General features: G+C 40.5%; 1 protein-coding gene across 4 annotated transcripts in view; it reads left to right on the top strand.

Moving 5' to 3' along the window:
- DGKB (diacylglycerol kinase beta) overlaps positions 1-20,271 on the top strand; it is an 808,737-nt gene that overhangs the window by 748,426 nt on the left and 40,040 nt on the right. For all 4 annotated transcript variants that reach the window (XM_043462754.1, XM_043462753.1, XM_043462752.1 and 1 more), the window contains one exon: positions 19,960-20,080. In XM_043462754.1, the coding sequence (XP_043318689.1) occupies positions 19,960-20,080 (121 nt within the window). The remainder of the gene's footprint in view (positions 1-19,959; positions 20,081-20,271) is intronic.

Below are 20,271 nucleotides of genomic sequence, written 5' to 3'. Positions count from 1 at the left end.
TAATACAGTACATTATTACTAATTCAGCAGGTGCCTATTGATTGTCTGCTCTGTGCCAGGTTGTGCATTTGAGGATCTAAAAACAAAACAACAAACTCCGAAGCAACACAGTGTATGATTCTCAGTCTTAAAGATTTTAAGTTAATTTGGCGATAGTGTTCATATCTACAGATTTGTTTCCTCCAGGCAGTCCTCTCTGGAGTTTCAGAGTGCTCTGCATGAATGTCTTCACAGAGACTGGTGATATCAGCTTGAGGGGGTGCTAAGTCACTTTAGTTATATCTGACTCTTTGTGACCCTATGAATTGTAGCCCTTCAGGCTCCTCTGCCCATGGGATTCTCCAGGCAAGAATACTGGAGTGGGTTACCATGCCCTCCTCCAGGGATCTTCCCCACCCAAAGGTCGAACCCACGTCTCTTTTATGTCTCCTGCATAGGCAGGCAGGCTCTTTACCACCAGCGCCACCTGGGAAGCCCATGATATCAGCATATCCCAAACCAAATTCACCGTGTTTTCTGATCTTCTGTTGACTTTCCCCATCTTGGTTGTTGGCTTTGCCATCGGCTGGCCTCACAAGCATGAACCTGGGTGTCATCATGCCTTCCAACATCCACCATCTCCCAGTTCATGGTATGTCAGTTCTACTTCCTGTGCAATTTCCCTTCCATGCTCATGGTCATGGCCTTACTATAATTCCTTGTCATCCTTAACTGGGGTTCTTCAGCAGTGTTCCAATTGCCCACCCTGCTTCTTACCTCCTTTCTTTACAATATATCTTCCGCCTCACTCCCTAACTGTTACTTTTAAATTTAAATATATTCACTTCTCTACTTAGCTTAGAAATCTTAACTGGCCCCCAGTCAACTGCAGGGAAAATCCAAGCTTCCAATCAAAGTTTATAAGGCCCTTCATGGGGGAGGCCTCATTACCTCACTTCTCACAACTTTTCCCTGTGCTTCTTATAACCCAGGAAAAATGGAGGCTTTTATAATTCACTGAACACACCATGTCGTTTTAAATGTCCATTTGTTTCTATACACTTTTCTTATCCTGGAAGAGCTTCACCTAACCCAACATCAGAAAACTAAAATTTATCATCATTATCATCAGTCCAGCAAGACTCTCCCTAAACTTCTGTCCGACTCTCCCCACCCCCAGGTACCATCCATGGAATTAAACACTCAATATTATTTTCAATGTATTCTTACAGTATGTGTCTGCGTGTGTGCTAAGTCACTTCTGTTGTGTCCAATTCTTTGCAACCCCGTGGATTACAGCCCCGTGGATTATAGGCTCCTCTGCCCATGGGATTTTCCCGGCAAGCATACTGGAGTGGGTTGCCATGCCCTCCTCCAGGGAATCTTCCCAACCCAGGAATCAAACCCACATCTCTTAAATCTCCTGCATTGGCAGGTGGGATTTTTACCACTTGTGCTCCCTGGGAATCCTGAATATGTGTCTACTGTAGCATTATTTTTGCTGCATTACAATTTTTCTTTACTCTTTTTATCCTTTCTTGTAAGAATACTGACCTCTTTGAAGTTCAGAACTGGAACATCTTTCACGTCAGTGTCAGTCACTTTCCACAGTACCTGGCATGTATTGACCTACTGAGCATCTACCTGGTGCTCAGTGTCACTTTGTTGTATGAAATGAATGGATAAATGAACACATGAATGCTAATTATTCTGAAACAATATATATGATTTAACAAAATAGAGATGACATTTAAATCAGGGAAATAAAAATTCTTGCCAAAATTCCTAACCAAGATGGAATAAAATTAGATCATCAGAAATTCATAATAGCTCTGTAAAAGCTGGGATTATTTTTATGAGTAGTGTGGGGGAAAAAATCAGAATTGGACTAAAATGTCAACAACAATTACACTCGACATTCAGAGCTTTCATGTAGTCCATTAGGCAACGAGGTGACCAAAGTGAAAAGTGATCTGTGTCATTTTTTAATTGCTGGGTCTGGCACTCCATGGTCCACACTGTGTGAACCTTGGGTACCCTGTTTGCTGCCTCACAGTGTGCGTTAAGTGTCAAAAGAATCATAAAGGTAGAGTGTTTTTATAACAGTTAGCAGTGGGTTGGTGGCATAAAAGAAAGCATTACAGAAAGAGGTGTTATTAAACTGAGCCTTAAAGGATTAACAGAGTCTAAGTAAGTGAGGAAAAAGCTTTGCTTAATAGTGAGGAGCAGAGTAGTAGCAATGGGACAGATTTTCAGGAACAGAAAAATACTAGTTTGAACAAGGTGTGAAAACTTGCATAGAGGAATACTGGAAATAAAATTATGGACAGCTGAATGCCAAGGTTGTTGCACCTTAAGGAACACTGAACTGAACTGAACTGAAATGCAAAGAAATAGAGGAAAACATAAGAATGGGAAAGATCTCTTCAAGAAAATTGGAGATACCAAGGGAACATTTCATGCAAAGATGGGCACAATGAAGGACAAAAATGATATGGACCTAACAGAAGCAGAAGATATTAAGAAGAGGTGGCAAGAATACACAGAAGAACCATACAAAAAAGATCTTCACAACCCAGATAATCACGATGGTGTGATCACTCACCTAGAGCCAGACATCCTGGAATGCAAAGTCAAGTAAGCCTTAGGAAGGAAGCATCACTACAAACAAAGCTAGTGGAACTGATGGAATTCCAGTTGAGCTATATGAAATCCTAAAATATGATGCTGTGAAAGTGCTGCACTCAATATGCCAGCAAATTTGGAAAACTCAGCAGTGGCCACAGGACTGGAAAAGGTCAGTTTTCGTTCCAATCCCAATGAAAGGCAATGCCAAAGAATGCTAAATTACCACACAATTGCACTCATCTCACACGCTAGCAAAGAAATGCTCAAAATTCTCCAAACTAGGCTTCAACAGTACTTGAACCAAGAACTTCCAGGTGTTCAAGCTGGTTTTAGAAAAGGTAGAAGAACAAGATATCAATTTGCCAACATCCAATGGATCATCAAAAAAGCAAGAAAGTTCCAGGAAAACATCTATTTCTGCTTTACTGACTATCCCAAAGCCTTTGACTATGTGGACCACAACAAACTCTAGAAAATTCTGAAAGAGAAGGGAATACCAGATCACCTGACCTGCTTCTTGAGAAATCTGTATGCAGGTCAGGAAGCAACAGTTAGAACTGGACATGGAACAACAGACTGGTTCCAAATTGGGAAAGGAGTACATCAAGGCTGTATATTGTCACCCTGCTTATTTAACTTCTATGCAGAGTACACCATGAGAAACGCTGGGCTGGAAGAAGCACAAGCTGGAATCAAGATTGCCGGGAGAAATATCAATAACCTCAGATATGCAGATGACACCACCCTTAATGGCAGAAAGTGAAGAGGAATTAAAAAGCCTCTTGATGAAAGTGAAAGAGGAGAGTGAAGAAGTTGGCTTAAAACTCAACATTCAGAAAACTAAGATCATGGCATCTGGTCTCATCACTTCCTGGGAAATAGATGTGGAAACAATGGAAACAGTGACAAACTTTATTTTTGGGGGGGCTCCAAAATCACTGCAGATGGTGACTGCAGCCATGAAATTAAGAGATGCTTATTATGACCAACCTAGATAGCATATTAAAAAGCAGGGACATTACTTCGCTAACAATGGTCCGTCTAGTCAAGGCTATGGTTTTTCCAGTAGTCATGTATGAATGTGAGAGTTGGACTATAAAGAAAGCTGAGCACCAAAGAATTGATGCTTTTGAACTGTGGTGTTGGAGAATACTCTTGAGACTCTTGAGATCCAACCAGTCAATGCTAAAGGAAATCAGTCCTGAATATTCATTGGAAAGACTGATGCTGAAGCTGAAACTCTAATACTTTGGCTACCTGATATGAAGAACTGACTCATTGGAAAAGACCCTGATGCTGGGAAAGATTGAAGGCAGGAGGAGAAGGGGACGACAAAGGATGAGATGGTTGGATGGCAACACAGACTCAATGGACATGAGTTTAAGTAAACTCTGGGAGTTGGTGATAGGAAAGCCTGGCGTGCTGCAGTCCATGGGGTCACAAAGAGTTGGACATGATTGAGTGACTAAACTGAACTGAATCATTAAACGTGTCAGGGAAAGAGAATGATAAGCCCCAAGTACACTGAGGAGGGTGAATTTAACAATGGTAAGAACTGAAAGTCATGACACTCAGGTGCCCTTTAGTTTACAAGTGAGAGAAACCCAATTCAACTGACTAAATAAAACTAGGCCACTTTTATTATAAATATCTAAAATGATTTTGAAAGATACAAACTGTATACATTTACTCATGTAGCTAAAAGAAATAAATCAATGACAGATTTCAGGAATAGCTGAGTCCAAGTGCACAAACTATTAACAAGAATGGCTCCTCCCATGCAGTGGCAAGTTGCCATGTAGAAGCCTCAGACATGTTCATTTTTGCACTTACATTGCAATGTGAAATTCCACTTCCCAAAGATTGTATTCGGTCTTTGTTTATATCTTGCTTACCACTGTATCCTTAGCACCTAGCTTAGCAACTGATACATATAATTTTAATCTTTCTTGGATTTTTTTCTGTTTTGACATTTTTGTTTCTGTTATTCATGATATTATAATAAGCATATAGTTAATAAGAAGTGTCCTGTTTTCCAGTAGTCTTCTCAGAGATCTAAGATATTGTATACTTGCATCACTAATATTTTTATTTCAAAAATCATAAAGAATAGCAATACAATTATTGTATTAATAATCTAAGAAAGATCTTCATTACTGTGGGCTACCTATAGTCTATTTACGGTTCAACTTTGTCCTACTTACCAGTTCAATCCCACTGAACTTTTGGTTCTGCTATGTCTTGCACCAAACTCCTGGGCATCATCTTTTCATCCCCATTCTTCAAAGAAATAATGTGAAAACTGGGCTTTATTTCTGCCCCTAGGTTTCCAGTGAGCCCACCCCTACCCCAAGAAGCCTGCAAACTGCTGACGGTCTTTCCTGCCCTTGACTCTAAGGTGGAAATACTCTTTGCTTCACCTTGTGGAATCTGGAGTTCAGGGCACTGATATTAGTGTTGTGGGTAATAAAGTCTTGGATCTCTGACTCCAGAAGTTCATGTCTTCTGCCAGACTTCCTCAGATCATGGCAAGCTATCATGGTAGCTTTCAAGAAAGGTAAAATTTTGGATACTTCCTTTCTTGACCATGACGTATATTCCCTGGTATAAACTTCTCCTGTCACCTAGGTTCTTTCTAGACACCTGCTCATGAATTCTTTCTTGTTACTCTCATTCCTGGGCTTCAAAAATTTCTTTTTATTGATGATACTTGCAGAACAGTCTTTTTACTTGCAATGTATAGTAACTCTCCATTCTGAATATGCTAGTTTTATTGAATCCTTTACTAAGATTAAAAAAAGGAAAGAACCGAATATCTGAGTACAGTTTTAAGATGCTACCTAATAATTCAGTTCTTTGACCTCACACTTCCAGCCCAAAGGTATGGATTTATCAGTCCAAAATTAGTCCCTCAGCTCATTTCCCCTGCATGCACTATTTTATTTCATGCCTGATGACCTTAGTTTGGTGGCCTACATCAGAAAAAAGTTGCAGTTCCTTCCATAGCGTTTGTTCGGTAATATGCACCTTTGCCCTGGGTAGATGTCTACCAGCCATACTTGTCCAACATAAATCACTAGTAGGTATCCTTTGAAATGTGCATCTCAGCTATACAAATACTATTTGAGCAGTAGACATTTCTAATAATATTTTCCCAGTGAAATTGACACTCATTCTGCTGCATTTTTACCCAACTAAGAGAAAGAAAAAAAATAGAAACTTTCTGCACAGAAGCTTTAACCTTTCTGGTAGAAGTGGCGATTGGTCCAAACACATTAAAATTCTATTTTCCCTTCCAAGTGTTTGCTGCAGATGACCCCCACTGATCTTAAATATATTTCTGTATCTGTAACTGAATAGAGGTTTTCCGTACAGCATGTTCTAATGGCACTCTGGCCTTTAGCCAACAAGGCACTGAATACGGCTATTTTTAAAATACAGAAACTGGGAACAGCTGCAGCAATCAAATTTGATAAAAACAGAGAGGAACTTTGCTATTTTTTTTTTTTACGGTTTGTCCAAGTTTAGACTTCTTTCATAGAACTGCTTTTGTTCAGCTGTATGAAGGGCTACAAGACTGATACAGTAAAGCCTTTTTAAGTAAATAACTTTTCAACTGCTACTAAATAGATAATGCTACTAAATAGAATAAATTTTCTCTGTATAGAGGGTATCAATGTGGTAGTACTTTAAACTATTTTTTCAAAAGGGGTATATCTCTTATATGATGGGGTAGGAGAAGATTGAGTTATGTTAGTAAAGTTTGTGCTACCAAAGAGGTTTTGGTTTCCTCTACACCCAGAGGCAGTCCTTGAAAGAGGAGATAAAGTCCTGAGTTTCTTAGCACTGGAGGTCTGAAAGTTTGCATTTTAACTTCTCTTGTGTTCTCAAGTGTTTCTAAGGGTGAACATACTTTGAATGTTCTGTTTCTACTTTTCCCATTACTATTAGTCATGAATGTTGCTGTATTTCCTAAAAGATGAATTAATATCAGTGCAGTTCTTTTCTGAAGTTAAAATGACATGCTTTTTAAAATGTAAAGAAAAACTTTTTCAGAGAGACCTTTTGTACTCATTTGAGTCCCTCAACATGTCGACATACAAGGGCTTATTCTTTAATTTTTTAAAAAATTCAAGCTCTTTGGAAGCTTGTCAGTACATGATTAATAAGTGTCATGAGGTGAATAGATACTGCAAAGCTCCTACACAGCAGTAGGTTACAGGTTCTCGCTTCTAAGTGATCACATGTGTGTAATGGATTTCTCTGCTAACGTCCTAATTGACATGACAAAGGATATTGTATTTCTTATAAGTATTTACAAATGGGATTAATTTAAAAATCTCATCCAAATAAAACTACTTATGTCAACATTAATTCAATTTAGTAATCCAGAATGTAATTTAATTCTTCTTCTGTGGCCATAAAGCCATGAAACAAAATTATCTTACTGCATAAGGAATAAAAAACAAGGATAGATAGAAAACAGAAGAATTCAGGTGTGTTTTAATCTATACTAACTCGTTAACAGGTAGCATATTCGATACATTGCCCCATCTATCTGTAATTTATCGTAAGTCAAATGAAACAGTGTCTTCTCTGACTTGAGTGAATCAAGAAGTGTTCCTTTGTAAATGGTGAGGCAATAGTGATTTAAGTGTGGTGTTCGTCAGTGCTTGAGGCTGTCACGGTTCCTGTCTCAGGCCTGTTCCTGTGTCCTGTCCTCAGTTGTTAGGAGCGGGTGGTGGTCCTCGCCCCTGCAAAGCAGTAAAACTCCTTAAACATACTGTATGTGACCCCATGGACTGAAGCACACCAGGCTTCCCTGTCTTTCACTATCTCCCTGAGCTTGCTCACACTCATGTCCATTGAGTCAGTCAGTTCAGTTCAGTTCAGTCGCTCAGTCGTGTCCGACTCTTTGCAACCCCATGAACCACAGCACGCCAGGCCTCCCTGTCCATCACCAACTCCCAGAGTCTTCCCAAACCCACGTCCATCGAGTCGGTGATGCCGTCCAACCATCTCATCCTCTGTCGTCCCCTTCTCCTCCTGCCCCCAATCCCTCCCAGCATCAGGGTCTTTTCCAATGAGTCAACTCTTCGCATGAGGTGGCCAAAGGATTGGAGTTTCAGCTTCAGCATCAGTCCTTCCAATGAACACTCAGGACTGATCTCCTTTAGGATGGACTGGTTGGATCTCCTTGCAGTCCAAGGGACTCTCAAAAGTCTTCTCCAACACCACAGTTCAAAAGCATCAATTCTTTGGTGCTCAGCTTTCTTCACAGTCCAACTCTCACATCCATACATGACCACTGGAAAAACCAGAGCCTTGACTAGATGGACCTTTGTTGGCAAAGTAATGTCTCTGCTTTTAAATATGCTATCCAGATTGGTCATAACTTTCCTTCCAAGGAGTAAGCGTCTTTTAATTTCATGGCTGCAATCTGCAGTGATTTTGGAGCCCCAAAAAATAAAGTCAGCCACTGTTTCCACTGTTTTCCCATCTATTTCCCATGAAGTGATGGGACCAGTTGCCATGATCTTAGTTTTCTGAATGTTAAGCTTTGATGCCATCCAACTATCTCATCCTCATCACCCCCTTCTCCTCCTGCTCTCAGTCTTTCCCAGCATCAGGGGGATCCAGTCAGTCAGTACTTCACATCAGATGACCAAAATATTGGGGCTTCAGCTTCAGCAACAGTTCTTCCAATGAATATTTAGGGTTGATTTTCTTTAAGATTGACTGGTTTGATCTTCTTTCAGTCCAAGGGACTCTCAAGAGTCTTCTCCAGCACCATAGTTCAAAGACATCAATTCTTCAGTGCTCTGGGCTTTATGGTCCAACTCTCACATCTGTGCATGTCTATTGGAAAAAGCATAAGTTTTGCTATGCAGACATTTTTCAGCAAAGTGATTTCAGGATATAATCCTATATTTTAACCACTACCAAAAAGTTCCAAAGAAGATTACTTGGATTTAATTCTGTTTAGTCATGTAGCCTCTTTTCAGAAAACAAACTACCAGGAGAGTAAGATTTACTTCTGGCCAGCAGTACTTTTATGCAAATGACCTGAGAAAGCACAGTAACCCCAATGTGTTACTCTTGCTAGGAGTATAATATTTATATGTGACCAGGAATAATTGGATATCAAAGCCAGCTCTGTTATACAGGACAGTTTTTAGTGTAAATCACTATTCCTCACAGTTATTTTGGTCTGTATTTTAATGTACAGTCTTAATGTTATAAGTGAGTTCCAGTGTATTACTATGTTTCAAAAATTTTATTAGTTCACAGGTATGTTTCACATTTCATTAAAACTAAAGGAGACTGTTGGACTATACTATTATATTCTATAATATATTTCATGAAAATAGCTGGTTTTCCTAGTGCTTCTGGGAGCTGAATATTAAGATCACATCATCCACATGCTCAGTTGCTTCAGCCTTGTCTGACTCTTTGCAACCCCATGGCCTGTAGACCACCAGGCTCCTCTATCCATGGGATTTCCCAGAAAAGAATACTGGAGTGGGCTGCCATTTCCTTCTCCAGGGCATCTTCCCGACCCAGGAATCAAACCTGTGTCTCCTGCACTGCAGGCAGATTCTTTACCTCTGAGCCACGAGGGAAGCCCAAATATCACATAGTCATATGTAAAATAAGATCAACACTGTCGTCTATTAAGTTGGATTTTAAATTGTTTTTTAACCGTTGGAACTACTTATTTCTTAGAAGAGTAAGGGTTGGTGATCTTCCTGGTGACTTTAGCCTCTTAGATACAGTTGCTCAGTTGTGTCCCAGTCTTTGCGAGTTCATGGACTATATAGCCTGCCAGGCTCCTCTGTCCATGGAATTCTCCAGACAAGAATACTGGAGTGGGTTGCCATTCCCTTCTTCAGGGGATCTTCCTGACCCAGGGGTCGAACCTGGGTCTCCTGCACTGCAGGCAGATTCTTAGCATCTAAGCCACTAGGGACACCTTTAGCCCTTAGCAGGCTGCAGTGCTGGAATTCAGGACGCCGCTCCAGAAGTTGTTCAGGATTCGCTGACAGCAGCCTTCATTGGTGCGCACTCGCTTTGTTTAGTGATGGCACTGATGTGAGGAGACACGTAAAGTAGTTTGGTTTAGGAAAGAGGGCACGGGAAGCACGATGTTGTGAAAACAGCCCCTCACACCCTAATGGCTCATTCACACAGAAAGCAAGCAACAGCCTTTAGTCCCTCCTCAGAGCTTAACAAGCACGAGCTGACTCAAGATCCCAGAAGCAGCCACTTTCAGAACCGCGGCTAGCTTGTGCTCCTAAACTCTGTGCCTGCCTTCACTGACAACACGCGTTGCCAGTCGTAGCAGTGGTTTTCTGTGGGGAGTCTTTAAGCTGGCTGTCTACGGCCTTGTGTATGAAATGTCCATGATTCCTGGGGTTGTGTGTCCTCAGGTGAAAGTCCTCTTTCAAGTACGCCATAGTAAAGTGATGGCCAGCCCCGGACCGCTTTGATCACAGTAGGGCAGTGGTTGATAGTATGCCAGACTACTATGATTCCTTTTTTTTTTCCTGGATCCATTTAGGGAAGTTCAGAATTTTAGAATGAAAATACATGAAGTTATAGTCAGCTCTAGCTGGTTGTTTTTTTAAAAAACAGATGGCTTTAAAAGAGATGATCAAATCTATTCTTTAAAAGTCATTTTTAAAGTCAGGCATGTGATTCTGCTGTGTGTGTGTGTGTGTGTGTGTGTGTATTTCTGTATATACCTTAACTCCTTATTTTTCAGATTTAATCAGAGAATGGGATACTTCACACTGTTAGATTTTCCAAGTAACTCTCCTTAATCCTTTATGTACTACACTTTAACCTTTTTCATTTTCAGTTTCTAACCACATTGGATAGAAATCCTTTCAAAAAGTGTTCTGCATGTCTTAGCCTTCTTATCAAGATTCTTCTAAGTATAATTCATTTACATGACCTGGAGTAGTCATAGTGCATGAGAGTCTTGTACTATATTATAATTTGGTGACAGCATCTGACCTGATTCAGTGGTATAATTATTAATAGCACTGTTTTAGGGTATCATATATTTCTTTGCTGCATTTTTGTCTTTCAGTCACTGATAACATTTAACTGGTTAGTTCTTAACTATTGTCAATATGTCCAATTACATGGACTTCGGAGGGAAGCAACCTAGTTGGAAAACCACACTTGAAACTGTGTGTGAAGACTTGAATAGATAACATAGTTTCCTCCTTGAAAAAAAAAAAAAGAATAATACTGGCCTCAAGGCATTGTTGGAAGTCTTAAATGGAAAAATGCCTATAAACCCCTTATCAGAAAGTCTGCTAATATTAGGTGTACTGTGTATATATATATATATATATGTATTTCCTTGATAGACTTATAATTGTATAATATATTCCATGAGATGCTAGAAGTTTCCTTTAAAGATACTTCGAAAATGTCAGTTTTCACTCCAGTCCCAAAGAAGTAAAAGTGAAGTCGCTCAGTCATGTCCGACTCTTTGCAACCCCATGGACTGTAGCCTACCAGGCTCCTCTGTCCATGGGATTCTCCAGGCAAGAATACTGGAGTGGGTTGCCATTTCCTTGAGGCAAAGAATGTTCAAACTACTGCACAATTGCACTCATCTCACATGCTATCAAAGTAATGTCCAAAGGTCTCCAAGCTAGGCTTCAAGAGTATGTGAACTGAGAACTTTCAGATGTCCAACCTGGATTTAGAAAAGGCAGAGGAACCAGAAATCAAATTGCCAACATCTGTTGGGTCATAGAAAAAAGCAAGAGAGTTCCAGAAAAACGTCTACTTCTGCTTTATTGACTATGCCAAAGCCTTTGACTGTATGGATCACAACAAACTGTGGAAAATTCTGAAAGAGATGGGAATACCAGACCACCTTACCTGCCTCCTGAGAAATCTGTATGCAGGTCGAGAAGCAACAGTTGGAAGTGAACAACAGTTAGAACATGGAACAAAGACTGGTTCCAATTTGGGAAAGCAGTATGTCAAGGCTGTATATTGTCATCCTGCTTATTTAACTTACATGCAGAATACATCATGCGAAATGCCAGGCTGGATGAAGCACAAGCTGGAATCAAGATTGCCAAGACAAATATCAATAACCTCAAATATCCAGATGACACCACCCTTAGGACAGAAAGTGAAGAGGAACTAAAGAGTCTCTTGATGAAAGTGAACGAGGACAGTGAGAAAGCTGGCTTAAAACCCAACATTCAAAAAATGAAGATCATGGCTTCCAGTCTCATCACTTAATAGCAATAGATGGAGAAACAGTGGAACAGTGACAGACTTTATTTTCTTGGGCTCCAAAATCACTGCAGATGGTGACTGTAGCCATGAAATTAAAAGACGCTTGCTCCTTGGAAGAAAAGCTATGACCAACCTAGACAGCGTATTAAAAAGTAGAGAAATTACTTTGCCAACAAAGGTCTGTTAGTCAAAGCTATGGATTTTCTAGTAGTCATGTACGGATGTGAGAGTTGGACTATAAAGAAAGCTGAGCACCAAAGAATTAATGCTTTTGAACTGTGGTGTTGGAGAAGACTCTTGAGATTCCCTTGCACTGCAAAGAGATCAAAAGCAGTCAATCATAAAGGAAATCAGTCCTGAATATTCATTGGAAGGACTGATACTGAAGCTGAAGCTCCAATACTTTGGCCACCTGATACAAAGAGCTGACTCATTGGAAAAGACCCTGATGCTGGGAAAGATTGGAGGCAAGAGGAGAAAGGGAGGACAGAGGATGATGGTTGGATGGCATCACTGACTCGATGAACATGAATTTGACCAAGGTCCGAGAATTGGTAATGGACTGGGAAGCCTGGTGTGCTGCAGTCCATGAGGTCGCAAAGAGTCAGACATGATTGAATGACTGAACTAAACTTAACTGAACTGAACTTGAAACACAGAGTTCATGTTAATACATTTTTGCTTCAGCTCTCTTCAATCAGCTGCTTTTCTAATTGCATTTTCTAGTTTATGGAGGTTGGAGAAAACAGCTTTATGTTCATGAGGAGTACATCTAAATTAAGAAGTAGAGCTACCATGTGACCCTGCAACTACACTCCTGGTTATATATCCAGAGAAAAACATCGTTGAAAGGATATATGCACCCATGTTCATTGCAGCACTGTTTAAAATAGCCAACCCATTGTAGCAACCTAAATGTCCACTGACAGAAGAATGGATAAAGAAGATGTGGGGTGTGTATGTGTGTGTGTGTGTATATATATATATATATAATGGCATTTGCACCAACATGGATGGACCTAGAGATCCTCATACTGAGTGAAGTAATCCAGAGACAGAAAGATGAATATCATATGAAACCATGTTTGTGTGGAATCTACAAAATGATATGAATGAACTTACTAAACAGAAAGAGACTCACAGACTGAGAGAATGAACTTACACTTGCTGGAGGGAAGAATGGGGAGAAGGGATAGATAGGGAGTTTGGGATGGACATGTACACACCGCTATATTTAAATGAATAACCAACAAAGAGAATGAATGGACAGTTACTGGAGGGAAGAATGGGGAGAAGGGATAGATAGGGAGTTTGGGGTGGACATGTACTTCCTGCTGTTTTTAAAATGGATAGCCAACAAGGACCTACTCTACAGCACTTGAAACTTTGCTCAATGTTATGTGGCAGCCTGGAGAGAGAGGGGTTTGGGGGAGAATGAATGCGTGTGTGTGTGTGTGTGTGTGTGGCTGAGTCCCTTTGCTGTTCACCTGAAATTGTCACATTGTTTGTTAATAGGCTGTGCCCCAGAACAAAAATAAACTGTTTAAAAATAAATAAATAAGAGTCAATTGGCAGGGGCTTCCCCGGTGGTCCAGTGATTAAGAATCTGCCTTGCATACAGGGAACAAGCATTAGATCCCTGGAGGGGGAACTAAGAGCCCACATGCCACACTCCATGGAGCAGCTGAGCCTGCTCACCACAAGTGAAGATCCCACGTGCCACAACTAAGACCCAAATACAGGCAAATAAATTAAAAATAAAGAATCAGTGGGTGATAGATGGACATGCTACAAAATCACCCTTGAAGCGTTCACTTTAGTGGAGTCATTTCATATACCCCTAGGGGTTTTAAAGTTTATTCTGGATCCTCAGGCATGTTTCAGACGTCTGGCAGCTAAAACAAGCATTGCTGGAAGGCGTACGGTCTTAGCACTCAGAAGGCACAACTCCATAGCTAGCCTGGTGTCGCCTTGGCGTATAAGTCTGTAAGAGTTGTGATGTAATTAGCAGTTTAGGTGATGACAGAATGTCCCTTCTGAGTCGCTGAGCGTGCCCCCAGGACACAGCTGCCCCGTGCTACAGCGCATTGTGGACGCGGAGCACAAAGGAGTGAGCCCCGCCCTGTCCCCACCATCCCTCTCCCTTCAGCACACACTCTAGTCAACGAGATTCCAAAATGCTGCAGCCCACATTCAGTCTGGGTTTGTCATGCGTCCTCTTCTGTTCCCTACATGTGGCAGTCTGAAGCAATTACATAATGAGACGTATTATCAGAGTGTAACTGTCAAAAATGAAGAGACTAAGTTATGAATAAATATTATCCATGTATTGGCTGTGCTGCTGCTGTGTTCTCAAATCTATACTGCACTCCTGACTTTCAGATTTTATGTTCATACCCCCGGTTACCTGTATAGCAATAATGCAGCACCAGCAATGCTCAGGAAAAGGTATACAAAGTCAAAGGCAGGTTAAGGTAGCGTTTCTTACCATTTTTGTGCTATAGTCCTCTTTGCCATTCTGGTAATATCTACTGATTTTTCCTCGTGGTAATGTTTTAAAATTCATAAAAAAGTATGTAGGCTTACAAAGGAAATCCATTATATTGAAATGTTAAGATTTCAATTCAGTAGTATATGTGCTTCTTTTCTAAATTTTTATTTGAGAATAGTTGATAAACAGTGGTGTGTGGATCAGACAGTAGAGAATCTGCCTGCAATGCAGGAGACCGGGATTTGATCCCTGGGTGGGGAAGATCCCCTGGAGAAAGTGAAAGTGTTAGTCAGTCAGTTATGTCAGACTCTGCAACACTGTGGACTGTAGCCCGCCAGGCTCCTCTGTCCATCGATTCTCTAGGCAAGAATACTGGAGTGGGTTGCCATGCCCTCCTCCAGGGGATCTTCCTGACTCAGGAATTAAACCCATATCTCCTGTCTCCTGCATTCAGGCAGTTTCTTTACCCACTGAACCATCAGGGAAGCCTTCCAACATTCTTGTCTGGGAAATCCCATGGATAGAGGAGCCTGGCAGGCTATAGCCCATGGGGTCACAAAAAGTCTGACATAATCAGTTATACGTATATATATATATATGTGTGTGTGTGTGTGTGTGTGTGTGTGTGCATGTGTGTGTATGTATATCCACTCTTTTTTAGATTCTTTTCCCATATTAATAAATTACTTTTAGAAATCTAGCAGAGGCTTAATAATTATTAAGATGTCAAAAATTATAAAAATAGAATTTTTAAATAGAATTCTTAAATATAAAATATAAATAGAATTTTTAAATATTGCAACAACTATAATGTGATATGGAAATATGTGTGATATCTATCAGTGACAAAGTCAGAGATATTTCTACTACAACTGTGGTTTCTTGCCTAAATTTATAATTGAAAGAAGTTCTTAATTTTAATTAATGTTGGTGAAAAAGTCATATTTTTCTGCATTCAGAATCACTGCCCCGGTGTTAAGAATCTTGTTCTACTATACCCAGTTTTTGTTTTTCATGACATCTGTTCCCTCTGAACACCTCTTCTAGACTTTCTGTTTTAAAAATGAAAATACTAAATTTGGCAGATTTCCTTGCTTCTGTTATACCCATGGAGGCATTTGGAAAGATATGTTAACTCTTTGAGAAATGTACTGGTTTTCCTCTTCAAAAGTAACGTTAAATTGGTAAAAAGCACCATCTTCCTTGGAATAGACAGACTTCCTAGAATCGGGAGGTCAGGATTTCTCAGTACTCAGCTGCAGACTCACACAGGTCGACCTCTCACGCGTGTCTTCAGGCCTGGGTGCAGCCTTCGCCTCCCTACCTGTGACACACACGGCAGCTAACCAGATGCGATGACTGAGCATGATGTTGAACGTTAAGCTGCTCTGCTTTCTTTTGTAACAGGGTTATTTAGAAGCTCTGGTCTTTCACTAGCAACAGCAAACTGATTATAGGAAACCTCACAGTATATGAGTATGGTGAGGCTCCATGGGAAGCTCTTTTTATGAACCAGCACACACACTTAAGGAATGAGTGTTCAGACATTATGTCTTCCAGGCAACTGTCATGCCATTAGGATTTATAGAGGCAATACTGAAGTGAAATCCAGGCTTCCCAGGTGGCTCAGTGGGTAAGGAACCTGCCTGCAGAGCATGAGATGCAGGGAACAGGGGTTCAGTCCCTGGGTCAGGAAGATCCCCTGGAGGAGGGCATGGCAACCCACTCCAGTATTCTTGCCTGGAGAATCATTCCCATGGACAGAGGAGCCTGCTGGGCTAGAGTTCAGGGGGTCGCAAAGAGTCCAACATGACTGAAGCGACTTAGCAGGCAGCATGCACTAAAGTTGAAAACCTCAGTGGCCAGAAATAGTTAATACTTCACTCAAGCAGTCAAGCAGAGCTTGGCACTTTCTTTCTAAAGGTCTGAATAATAAACACTGTAGGCTTTCTGGGTAACATGGTTTCTTCTGCAGCCCCTCTCTTCTGCCATTATAATGTGAAAGCAGACATATACAAAACCTAAACTAAGGAGTGTCTGCTTCCAATAAAAACTAATTAATGAATGCAGAAAGTTGAATTTAATGTATTTTCAGGTGTCACAATGTATCAATTTTTTCCCATTTGTAAACATGTAAAAACCACTCTTGCAAGCCATACATAAACAGACAGTGGGCTTGATTCAGTTCATGGGCTAAAAGCAATAGCCACATAGCAGACCAATTAAGGAGGTGAATGTGGTTGGTTATGCCATCTCAAGGGGACCTGTGCTTAAAATAAATTTTAGCTAGAATGTGAAGTGAGGAAGTTTTTGATGTTTCTAGATGATACCATAGGTAGAAACAGAATTCAAAATTATGTAGAAATTATCTTTGTCTGAAATCAGTGAGGACCCTGCCCCCAAAGACAGTATGTAAGAGGAGGCAGTTGTACACAGATCTTACAGGCTTTTGTATATAAAATTTTTGAAGTGTTATGGGAGCAAATTTGTGCAGCACAAATTAGAATTTCTTTTTCTTTTTTCTGAATGCTTAATTAGAAGGAATATGGTGTTTATTTTGCACTAGTAAGTATACCACTATTTCTATACAGTTTCTTTGTGTTAGCAAGAACATGAAAGGTTGAATGCCTACGTCTTCTAAATCTATAAGCAAAGTCTTCATTACCAGTGATTAATGGTAGAATTGATTTTTGGAGCATTTTTGCAGGGAGAAAAACAAAGACAAATTAAAAGAAAGAAAAAAATCAGAAGGAGGGTGGTAGACAGTAGCAATATGGTGTAAATGTAGACAGTCCCTGTGATTCATGGGAAAGTTAGGGCTCACAGATTAACTCTGTCGTGAGAAAGTATTTCATTTCTTGCAGAACAGTTTCCATCAACCAGATCATTACAGGAATCAGTGTAAAATTTCACCTATTTAAGAACCAAGCAGTGGAAAATACATAATACTGAACAGGAACTTCATTTTTGTGGTTGTTGTTGTTGTTGTTGTTTTATAAATATCACCAGACACACATCTGGGGTTTTAGTGCTTGCCACAGTGCAGTTTTCTGGTTGACATATATCTAAGAAATGAGTATATTAACACCCAGGCTATAGAGCCAAGCACATTTCAGTGCCGGCTACAGCTGAAAGAATATGTTTCCATTCCTTGTCCATCTGTTCTTGGCAACATAAATTTAAACTAGAACACAGAATAAGTTTGATGAGAAATCAGTCTAAATATGGTTTAGAACAGCAAGGTGAATGTTCTAAGATACTATGACTTGTTAGCATTTGATTCAGCAGCTGGATAGTTGTGTCCATATGTGAAGAAATCTCCTGCTGCAGCTAGAGCTTAAAGTTTAAAAAACAATGGCTTTAAAAAGTCAGTTCAATTCAAAAAACATACAGTGGATTGGTCACACTTTGGGTTTTCAGAGCTTAGATAAAATGTGCCAAAGATCATGGGCCTAACAAATTTTGAGGTTTCAAAGTGCTATTTACCACACACATGAACAACACTGAAAATGTATCATTCATCTCTCTGAACTTTGTGCTAAAATAGATTCACTAGTGGGAAATGAGGACTTTCTGAACAAAATGGAGTACATACAACACACATATGCTGGTTTTGCTTCAAGTCCACCCTCAGCTGTGACTAGTTGTTGCATGGTTAACTTGTATAATCATACCTTACCTTATACCACTCTATGCCACCCCTCCAGCTCTTTTTACTACTGAAAACAATATTAAACAATTTATTTGCATTTGAAAACACTTGGGATTACATGGAAATATCAGGATAGAAAAGGACCATATATGCGCACCTAAAATTTTGCCTTCAAAGCAAGGGTTCAGGCATTCTGAGCCAGGTAAGTGAGTGGAGGGGCTGTGTGCCACAGTTGCTCTCTGTAGGGTTTTACTGATAAGGCTACATCCTCTGCTACTCTGGAGAGTGAACGTTTTCAGGTTGGGAGGGGACCTTGCAGCTCACACAGATACCACTGTCAGCCCCTCAATAAGAAATACTTCTATAAGTTTTATAAAGGTCCGTCTGAGCAAGGCTATGGTTTCTCCAGTGGTCATGTATGGATGTGAGAGTTGGACTGTGAGGAAAGCTGAACGCCGAAGAATTGATGCTTTTGAACTGTGGCGTTGGAGAAGACTCTTGAGAGTCCCTTGGACTGCAAGGAGATCCGACCAGTCCATCCTGAAGGAGATCAGTCCTGGGTGTTCATTGGAAGGACTGATGCTGAAGCTGAAACTCCAGTACTTTGGCCACCTGATGCAAAGGGCTGACTCATTGGAAAAGACCCTGATGCTGGGAGGGATTGGGGGCAGGAGGAGAAGGGGACGACAGAGGATGAGATGGCTGGATGGCATCACCAACTCTATGGGCATGATTTTGAGTAAACTTTGGGAGCTGGTGATGGACAGGGAGGCCTGGCGTGCTGCGATTCTTAGGGTCGCAAAGAGTCAGACACGACTGAGTGACTGAACTGAACTGAACTGAACTCTTTGGTATGGCTGATTTACCAAATATAACATTGTGATTACACCTCAGATTTTGACTCTGTCTCTTCCTCTTTATGTTAATATAAATAAATTGAGTTAACTTCTCTGATTTTCAGCTTCTCTGTCTGTAAATTCTAATAATCATATTTGTCTTAAATTGGTTTTGCCAGGGGAGCAATGAGGTGATATAGAGCAAGTGATTAGTCAGTGACAGGTACTTTGGAAACACTCACAAGCAATACCTAATACCATTAGCCTTTTTTTTTAAACTGTCCTCTGGTTAAAAAAAAAAAAAGAAAAAACACTGTATTAATACTGTGATAATTATCTAACCTACTCTAGCATTTGGTAGCATATTCTTTATCATCAGGAAAACATTTCTTTTTTCAAGTTCAAGAAAAACTCTGTACAAGTTGACCTATGACTGTGGCGTAAAGAACCTGCCTGTCAATCTGGGAGACATATAAGAGATGTGGGTTCAATCCCTAAGTTGGAAATATCCCTTGAAGGAGGACATGGCAACTCACTCCAGTGTTCTTGCCTGGAGAATCCCATGGACAGAGGAGCTTGGCGGGCTACACAGTCCGTAGGGTTGCAAAGAGTTGGGACACAACTAAAGCAACTTAGCCCACACGTGGACAAGTCACTCAGTGATTTAACGCCTCAAGTCTTCTTATCTTTAAAGTAAGAAACTTTAATTCCATGATCTCTAAGATCTTTTGTTTGAGTAATTCAGCAAAATCATGTTTGACAGCTTGTCCTCATACTTTATTTATAGAACAACAAACTTTGAGTTTGTTGATGTTAGAGCTACTGGTATATTTTTTGGCATTATTTGACTCAGAATCCTTTCTCCCCATTTTGTTTTAGAATAAGCTGACAGCACATCTTTCCCCACAGCACCTCAGGGTTTACTTAGAGTTTCAGAAGTAAGACACACCATCTTTGTGTTACTTTTAGTATAGTGTCCGAGACAGTGAAGCTTTCTTTCTCGAGAAGCTTTTATTTTTCATTTCCATAATGTCTAATGGCACGGCATTGTACACGTATGCATATGCACTGTAATTTACAAGGCTTCTGTTTCCTTTCAGATCTGAGTGATCAGCTGCTGGAGGTGGTTGGCTTGGAAGGAGCCATGGAGATGGGGCAAATATACACAGGACTGAAAAGTGCTGGGCGGCGGCTGGCTCAGTGCTCCTCTGTTGTCATCAGGTAGCCCTTTCTCTCTAATTCAGAAAGGAGGTTAGCATGTGAAAAGTGAAGTGAAAGTATTAGTCACTCAGTCATGTCTCACTCTTTGTGACCCCGTGGTCTGTAGCCCGCCAGGCTTCTCTGTGCATGGGATTCTCCAGGCAAGAATATACAGTGGGTGGCCATTCCCTTCTCCAGGGGATCTTCCTGAC

Source organism: Cervus canadensis, chromosome 3, assembly GCF_019320065.1.
Source record: "Cervus canadensis isolate Bull #8, Minnesota chromosome 3, ASM1932006v1, whole genome shotgun sequence".
Lineage (NCBI taxonomy): Eukaryota > Metazoa > Chordata > Mammalia > Artiodactyla > Cervidae > Cervus > Cervus canadensis.
Note: the sequence above shows the minus strand (reverse complement) of the source record. Positions and strands in the feature narration are given on the sequence as shown.